At 42.4% G+C, this 9645-nt stretch overlaps 1 protein-coding gene across 1 annotated transcript in view; it reads left to right on the top strand.

Moving 5' to 3' along the window:
• The first annotated feature begins 1729 nt into the window (after positions 1-1729).
• Positions 1730-9645, top strand: part of LOC142563429 (lipase member K-like) — a 53662-nt gene continuing 45746 nt past the window's right edge. Inside the window, exon 1 of the mRNA XM_075673983.1 lies at positions 1730-1872. Coding sequence (XP_075530098.1) covers positions 1737-1872 — 136 coding nt within the window. The 5' untranslated portion in view covers positions 1730-1736. The remainder of the gene's footprint in view (positions 1873-9645) is intronic.

Here is a 9645-nt window from a genome sequence, read left to right as displayed (position 1 = left end):
CCCATACGAGGATGCGCGCTGAGCATTTGCATGTGCCAACCCCGCTGTGCGCCGAATTTTGTGTGAAAGCCTTGTTGTTGTGGTGCTTGTGCTGCAAGTCCGCCTGGTGCATCCTCCAGCCGCGGCAACCGGATGCTTTTCGAACACCGGTAAGTGAAGTGTTGCCCGCTTAATCTCGTTAGTATGCATGTGTCAGTAAGCACCGGTCAGAAATAATCGAAACATTTTGCTGAACTCACCCTCCAAGCATTGCAAAGTATAAAAAAATATGCAGTAGCCGCGTCGTGCCTTAAGTCCTCCCTCACAATGTTTTGTGCGCACAAAATAAGCATCGGCGTTATTATGCAAGTTACGCGTTTACTATCGAAACGCGTTTTCCTCGTGTTGCTGCCTCCCCGAATTCCTGGAGAAGTACAGTTGTGTGCAATACGATAGCCAACAGCAATTTGTTGAACGGATGTCCCTCGTGATGCGTGGGTTCAAATCAAGGAACCTTAAACACAACAAATACTTTTCTAGTTCTGTACTGTCTCTCATTGAACAAATTTATGAATTATATGTGTGCTTAGTCCCTAAGGGCATTTCAAAACAACTTAGCATTTTGTGGCGCATACATGAAAAACTGCAAATAAAGTGTCGACACGGTGGCAATAAAGCAATGGGAAAGTAAATTAAGAGCAACAGGACAACACCCAACAAACAAGGTATTCAAATCGTAGAAAAGGAAGCGGCTGGTCAGTAAGTTCTTTATAACAATTTTAGACATAAAATGAATACTCAAAATTCACAAGCTATGTAAGACACGTGATAATAAGTGTACACTTACATGCACTCGGATTACATGATTATTTAATAATAAAGAAACTATTTACCATGTCAGATTGCAGAATTGCTGATAACATTTGATGACGCGAAGTGGCTCTAACTCTTCGGCTATACCAAATATTTTACCGGGCTTGCGTTGAATTAAGCAAAGTATGCTTTAGACTACAGGATTTGGGAATAATGTGTTGTACTTTTTATATTTTAATGGGGTACCGACTCATTATTATTTTGTTTTACAGTTGCGATAGCGTAGTATTATCGAGTTCCTACATATGGGGACAAGTGGGCGTCGTAGGGTAACCTAGCAACGCTACGTGCTGCACTTCTTTGAATATTGGGTTGCTGATGGGGGAGTGTTAGAAAATTCGATAAAAAGTAGTTCATTACAGGAAAAACAGAGAATTGTACAATTATGTTTATGGGCAGTGGCATCGCCTAGCGCAGCTTCAAAAAAAAATAATCTGCAATTTTATAAATTCGGCTTGAGACCACTGAAATGCGGTTATTTCAGGACGTGTTTCTGCATTACTAATACATCTGCCGTTGTGATCAATATCGGCACTATCATTTCCGCAAAGTCCGCGTTTGCATGCGCTGCCTTTCCCCACCATGAATTCCTACGGACCTGTACGACTTTCAAGGGTTCTAATCGACAATTCAACTTTGTATATAAGGACGGCTCACGAATAAAAGACCTGTCAGCATGTACGATGGTAATCACCCACGACACATCCCTCGTATAGATGCTAATTAACGATAACACTTATTACACGTTCAATATGATTAATTACTCCATGCGCAAGGCAAGGCGTCAAGGCACTTGCACGTGCTTGCAGGCGGACCTGATCCGTAGCAAGGGCTACCACTGCCAGGAGTTCGCTGTCACCACGCAGGACAGCTACGTGCTGTCGATGCAACGCATTCCGCACGGCCGGGGTGTCTTTCCCTTTCCTCCGCCTCGGAGCCGAAGACCACCCGTGATTCTCGTGCACGGTTTCCTGTCTTCTGCCGTCGAGTGGGTCATCAACTATCCGCACCAGAGCCTAGGTGAGACCTGCTCGCATCGCTTGCCTGGTTCGCTTTAGGCGAGCAATGGGTAGGCGCAGGAAACACAAGAACGGCGGAAGAGCAGATGGCGCAAACGCTGACTTGCCGCTAAATGTACATTGTTCAGTGGCTCAAAAAATATAAGCGGGACTGTGAACAAGAAAGAAATAAAATAAAGTATCAACACCAGTCATTCACAACACAAAACCTACTAAGGGATTAACCGTAGCTAGTGTTACACCAGTAAAAATCACCTAGAAATCACGTAGAAAATTGGACCGCTGCAACGCAAGGATCCCCTTTCGGTCGATCATATTCCCTCCCTTCCATCCACCGTATCAGCCAAGTGGCTATCGCTCCGTACGAGAAGGAGGTAAGGGCTAGAATAATGTAAAATTCTATTCCGACACTGCTATTTTCGCGCTTCTCCAGTGGTCCCAGCGCTGCTCCGCTTACATCTTCAACGGCATCGGCCAGTCAGAAACGGAATGGAGTGAAACAATATCCTCATGCCACACCGGCCAGGTTATGCTTCGTACCTAGAAGCCTAGTGCATGCTAGAACCCTAGAATCCCAAAAGCCTAGTGTTTTGCCTAGAATCCCACAGTGCAGGGTATCTGCCTATTTGTTTGTTTAAGAAAGTGAAAAATGCGCGAATATATTTTATGATACGCCACGCCACATTGATGAAGTAAGTAACAAGGTTTGGATAAAAACTTGCAGTTTTATGTGCCCTCAGTACGCCACTCCGTTTTGCAGAAGAGAGAGAGAGAGAGAACAACTTTAGTAAATATGCCTGCAGAGTCGGTTAGGCTCCCTCCACGCAGGGAGGACAAGCTTTTACCGCGACGCGGCCACTACGTCAGTCTCGTGTATTGTGCTCCTCGAGGTCTTGGAAGAAAAAAAAATTCCAGGGAGAGCTAAGATGAGTAATGTGCGAATCTTGTCTGGTGTATTATTTCCATTTGGCGCCGCAAAGAATATGCAACCGAAATAATATTTTAGAACTTTTCTTTCGCATCTAGATGTTTGCACGCTGGTGCTGCGGCAGCTCTCTTCTTCATACTATCTGTCTTCTCGGCGTTCCGCTGCCCAAGAGTGGTCTTGAAGAAACACATGCTTGAAAATGACTGAAGATCACCAAACACGATTAAAATACTTGCGAAATTTCTAGCAGAACTGTCAGAAAAAGTTGACTGGCATAGTTCTGGTCATCGGAATGAGACACAGGGTATCAAGCAGTCGCTGAATTTTCTAACCTCTAATTTCGAGGATTTCAAGTCTGCTGTAGGTAATCGAGAAAAAAAGAACAGGCTGCACTAGAGAAGGAAAACAGTGAACTCAGAAGTTTTCTTGAAACCGCTCGCAGTGAAATTATCAAGCTCAAATGGTGTATCAGGCTCAAATATTTGGATATTAAAGGGCTTCTTTGTAAACAGAATGGGAACATATTTCATGCGATACCGTCCTTCGGAGAAAAACATGTCATTGCTCTGTCTCATGTTGACATCGATGTGATTCATCGCGTTCCAAGAAGAAACAAGGATAGGTCAAGCGCAGTGCTCAGTGTTCGTTCTGCTATGCAAGAGTCTGCGCCCTACAAGAAAATGAGAAGAAAAACGGACCCTCAGAATCTAGGTTATAATGCCGCTGGTGTTGTTCATATTGACGACCATTTGTGTTTAGAAGTAAAAACTCTGATTACTAAAGCTAAGAAGCGCGAAAAAAATGGAAATTTGCATGTGTCTCGAACGAAAAGGCGTTTGCGCGGAAGGCAAGCAGTGCATAGGTCCTGCAGATTTAAAATCACAATGACCCTTCACCTATAAGTGCATGCTTGATTCAAACAACGTGCGTTATACAATCTGCAAAAAAAAATTGTTTGCAGCTTTCGCTCTAACGCTCTCATCAACTGCAATATTCCCAGTTAACGTACAAATGTTGAGTCTGTGCTTACTGCTGTTCTTACATGTCTTTTCGTTTGGCTTTATCGCGGTATGCACAGCATGGCCAACTACAAGTTGAGTCGCACGAGTTACCGGGGTACACCTTTCTTTTTTTCTGTTCGTCGCCAGACAGGTAGCGGAGCAACAAAGGGGTATAGCTTTATTTGTCAAGTCATTAATAACTTTCTCCGTTTCGCCTGAACATTCATTTTCCTTGATAGCGGAGCTCGGTGCTCTCGTATCAGATGTGTACAGGGTTTTTCACAGTTGTCTGTTGACACCCGAACGGAGCAGCGCCTACATTTCTATATAAATTTTAGCGCTTATTAATTTCCTTGGCCAGCGTTGATGTTCCAACAATATTGTGCGGTAATTTCAATATTTACGCTATCAAGAAATTTGGCAATGAATGCCTCAATGTTGTCACGTCATATGGATTTCACAATGCAATTAAAGTACCGTCTCGTGTCAAAGCAATAAGACTACAATAATGGATCACATCTTCTCTAATCTTGACACCAAGTCATGCAGGTGTAACATCTATGACTCCGAAGTTAGAACGTCGAGTTGCTGCGTTGCTCGAGTGCCAATCGCATTAACGTCGACAGTCGTCGTGAGATGGCTTATACCGGAACTTCTTTATTTTGGCCACTTTTTGTTGCTAGTAAGCACAATGACAGCTGCGACAGACGACAGAATAGCTGCAAGAAGTAAACTGCATTACCTTTCACTGTCAAACTCTTGGGCCAGACAAGGCATCCAGGTACCGTTTAGTACTACAGCTTCTCTCATCGCAGGTGTACTTTCAGCTCTTTCTAAAGGTACGTCCACGTAGAGCTCTGCCTTTACCTTCACTTTCCGCACTCCTTACTTTTGCCTGCAATCGAGTTATTAAAAGATATTTGAATCTTGAGCACAATGCCCCTGAATGTATTCAGATCTTTTTGATATTTTATATACATGTCCTCGCTTAAGCAACTACTGTGTAACCAACAGGATTTGGAGTAAGGTTGTCTGAAGTAAAATTAGAAATTTGACAATAATTTCAGATATCACGTTGCAAAAAAAAAGGGGTTCAAGGCGCCAAGACAATGCTTCAATGTGGCACGAGTAATGTCGCGAAGGTCATATATGTGCCGTAATGCTCTGGCCTGCGTAAAATTTCTGCTCTTGTCAGAATTTTATGCCTCACATAAATTCAGCTTGCTTTCTCAGCAGGTTGGCCTTAACTATGTTATGCTCTAAATAATTCTGTGCATTGAACATTTGCCAATACTGCATTTCTTGTAACTTCATAGTTCTTAAAAGCGTACTAGGAGAGAATAATGACTTTTTATTCCTTAGGGAGTTGTAAAGTTCACAAAATGTTGATTCCAAGCGTGAACGTTTTGAGAACATCAACAATTGCTAGCATTGAATCGTGCGCGCTTCTCGTTTTTCACCGACGTCGTTATTTCATTTATTTACTCTCCGGATAACTCACATTACAGACAGGAGTGGGTAACACGGTGCAGTCGCATCAAATTACTGGCAATTGCATTCCTAAAATTATTGATGATGATGATGGAGAAGCTGTTGGCGGGAAGGAAATTCCACTCCGTGCTGATGGTTTGTACAAAAAAATGAAAATTTATGTGACTACGACAATTAGGCACAACATTAAACCGCTTGGCGTTCCGGAAACAAATATAGGTGGCTCCTGTGAAGAGCGATTCATGTAGGACCGGGTTGGAATGGTATACTTTAAGCAAAAGGCCGATTCGAGCAGATTTACGTCGAAGCAAAATATCTGGCAAAATTAAAGATGGCTTGATTGATGTGACATTTGCAGTGCGGCAGTGTTTAGAGAAAATGAAACGTGCAGAATCATTTCAGATGGTTTCGATGCAGAGCGACAAGGACTGAACATGTGGGTCGAACATAGCGGACGCATATATAGTCGAGTTTCCAATGAACAAATGTCTTATAAAAAAGGAAACTTTAGGTTAGTAGGACCGAGGGAGAATTTGCGTTCATGTAACCAAAGAAATGTAGCATTACTGACTATTTGTTAATTATGATTTTGCTACGAAAGGTTCTCGGCGTTGTATAATCCCAGGTATTTGTAGTTGCTGACTTGAGAAAGGGGAGCGTTATTAAGAAAATAATTACGAGGAAGAGAATGATTAGTATGACGGGTATTTCTCACGGCTTTACATTTGTTAACAATAAGTTGCATTAATCAATTATTACGCCACGTAAAAACAATGTCAGGGTCAGATTGAAGGGCAACATTGTCTGCCTAAGTTAATATTCCATGGTAAATCATACAATGACCAGAAAATAGTTTCAGAGTAGGATATTGACGCGTGGACTTGTTTATCTTTTTCGGGTGAGCACTTTTCAGCGTCTAACAAGTGTTATCTCTCAACGAAGGACGCGCCTGTATGTATCGGAAGTTTCGGGAGTGCTATCGATGGTTCTATCTGCTGTCTGTTGTCGTCGAACCTTGTGTAATCTGATTGCACGTATGCGCGACGCGTATGGTGCAGAACCTCCTGAATACACGCGGGCACCAGCGATTACTCTATAATGTTCGATGGCTCATGTATAAAAGCTCACGCGCTTGACCCGCTGATCAAATTTCGACGATTGCCGACTGTGTTCACCGCTATCGTTGTTCTTTGAGTGTAACTTGCATATGAGGGCACAGGTTCGTCCAATAAAACGCTAGTTTCGGCAATCACACTTTTGCTGAGTTCTTCACCGTCACTACTACGTGACAATATATTACAAGGTAAATCGTTAATCTGCACGAGACATACTAAGGAACCTAAAACAGACCATTGAGGCACACCAGACATTAAAAAGAGGTGGCATATTCATGACTCTTAGCTGTTACGAAGCGTACGCGTTTATTTAACAATGCACTCAATCCATTTTAAAACTTTGGGGTTTAGGCTCAGTACACTTAGTTGACAGGAGTTGATGGAAAACATGGTCGAACGCTTTATCAGAATCAATCAAGATGAAGTCGATAGCAGAAAATATATCGTGAGCAAACGAGAGAAGCTGAGTTTCGCAAGAATGATCCTGCCTCACGTGTTGATGTGCTCTTAAACAAGAATTCAGCTCAAGAAGATAAACAATGCGACAGTAAATTACGTGCTACATGAGCTAACACGGTATGCTTGATAATGAAATTGGTCTCTAATTGCTGGGAGAATATACTTTGCCAGTTTTGCGCACGGGAACCACCTTCCCAACCTTCCGATCAAGAGGAAGTACACTAGTCCCAGGAGAGTACAAAAGTTACAAGGACAGTGTAATGAATGGCTAGACTTTTGTATTTTCTAAGAACGTAAATTGATCGCCCCCTTCATCCGGAGAAGAATGTTTTGGGTTGTGAATAACGTCACATGTACCAACATAATCAAGATCAATCGAATCCTTGGGAATAAAACAATAAACGGGAACATATATTCGGAAGCGTGGTGGGTACGCCGGCAAAAAACAAGACGAAAAAACGGAATTAAGCATACAACACGTCTCCCTCACGATTACTACGTCATTACCATCCCTTAGTTAAAGTATGCATTTAGTCTCACTATTGATGATCTGCCAAAATTTACGCTGTTTAATTGCTATCTAATAGTAATTAAATAATCGTAGCAAGCGTACTTTAATAAATGGCATTCTTGGCAATGGACAAGGAATGCGTATAATCATTTGCAGCGAGCTGATACGCTGCCCACCGGGCTGGTGCACCTGATAGTCTTCCTTATCAGTGCAAACGCTTTTGTTTATTTAGTAGTCGTTTTAAGGCTGATGCCAACAACGGTGATTTCTTGTTCTTGATTTTGCGAAGTGGCATGAATTGATTAGTAAGTTCAGTTACATTGGATTTAAATAACCACCGGTTATCATTCAGAGATATAGTTGAAGGTCCCAAAACGAAAATATATTTTAAAAAGTCGCAGTTTCACCCGAAAGGCAAAGCATCGATTGCCATTGCAAATGCGTAGACAGTTATACGAATTAAGACTTTGTATTTTAAATGGGGTGATCATATATGTCGACAATATTTACCCCGCTTCGAGAAAAGCCTTTTACCTTACGGCTTTTCACACATGAAGCTCGTCATACGAGCGATAACATTGTCCTGCCTAAATTTGGCTTTGAGAAAGTCTTGCACGCACAAAGCCGAACACAGCTTCCCCTTACAGGTGTCACGCCTGGAAACCTTGGGTTTCTGCACCAGTCTGTTGGTGGCCGTGAAAGGTTCGCTTTCAAAAGCTCAATATGGCAGCCGCCGCAACCACACAGGAAAAGCGGAAACCAAAAAAAGTTGTGGTGATGCCATGAATACAGGCAGTTTCGCACAACCTGAAGAAAGTAGGACGCAAGCATTAGATGGACGTAGTTTTCACAGCCCCTTGTAAGCTCTTTAAGTTGTGCTCCCTAATAGGTGATCGGAGCGAAAAGTGAAAAAAGTGCATGTGAGAGGAGACATGTAAAGCCCTTGTGACTTCCACCACTGAAGTCGTTTACCAGATTCCGCTGCGCTGTGGTAAAGTTCACATTTCTCAAATGGGCCGATGTATAAACAACCGACTCAGGGAGCACTCAGCGCCTTTAAAGGCTGCGGCGGGTGGTATGCACCTAATTGCACACATCAAATATTACGGTTGCATTCCGCTATTGGAAATGCAATCATCTTAAACAACTCAAATGACAGATTTGTGAGTGAAATTGCTGAGGCTGGCCAGATATGCGCACAATCTGCGACGTGTGTCAATGTCCTATCAGTTTCGCTGATGGACAAAGAAATTTGTTATCACTTTGGGCGATATTTTCGCCTATATTTTTACAACTTTTGCATCTGAATATGCATGAACTCTGTATCAGCCTTCTGACTGCGGATCCGCGGCCTTTCGCTTCCTGGAAAACCTTTCATAAAGCGTCAGTAGTAAGCGAGCACCTCTCCTGTCCATTCCGTTTTTTCCCGCCCGTATTTCCACTCAACACTACATGATGCACCAACTGGCCCAACAGTCTACGCTTCTTAAGAATAGTAGTTTATTAGACCGTATAAACTTGCAAATATTCGCTTGCTAACTAAATTAACAAGCATGTTGTCAGCGTACACAGGCAAACATGAACACATCACTGTAGAAAAAGGAGGCACGAAAGAATTGCAATTTATTTATCACGTGACTGCGTCGATGTCGTGGCTAACGTGCCTTATGGCGCTAGTCCAGCCTCTTCTCGTTCCACAGAGGGGCTCTATGAGTACTGTCCACCACATGGCTTCGTCCCCGTCCCCCCACCCCTCTAGCGATGGAGGCACTGGCGCTGAGCGGTTTAAGAGGAAGCTTTAGCTCGGGTGCTCCTATCTAAATACATGTAAAAGGAGAATTCGTTTTTCTCGGCAACCACTGCACCAAATTTGACGAGGTTTGTTGCATTTAAAAGAAAGGCTTAAAATCTAGTGACTGTTGGTTTCGGATTTTCGAGTTAGGTCGTGAATATTTTATTAAAAATTGGCAAAAATCGAAAATTTTCAGAAAACGAAACTATCAAGTTTACACCTCTGTAACTCGACAACAAAAAATGATAATACAATTCTGTGAATTCTATCCAATAGTACATCTAAAGCGGACAAAATTGATATGTTACTCATGAATATAGAAAATTTTAGCAATAGGGAAATGCAACTTTTGCAGAACCCTTGTAACCAACGTAATAAAATCACGTAAGATGTAAAATGACACATCAAATTTGTCCGCTTTGAATGATCTAATGGATGGCGTTTACAGAACCGCGATATGAGTTTTTTATGCAGAGC

Source organism: Dermacentor variabilis, chromosome 11 (genome assembly GCF_050947875.1).
Source record: "Dermacentor variabilis isolate Ectoservices chromosome 11, ASM5094787v1, whole genome shotgun sequence".
Classification (NCBI taxonomy): Eukaryota; Metazoa; Arthropoda; class Arachnida; order Ixodida; family Ixodidae; genus Dermacentor; species Dermacentor variabilis.
This window is presented reverse-complemented; position numbering and strand designations above follow the sequence as displayed.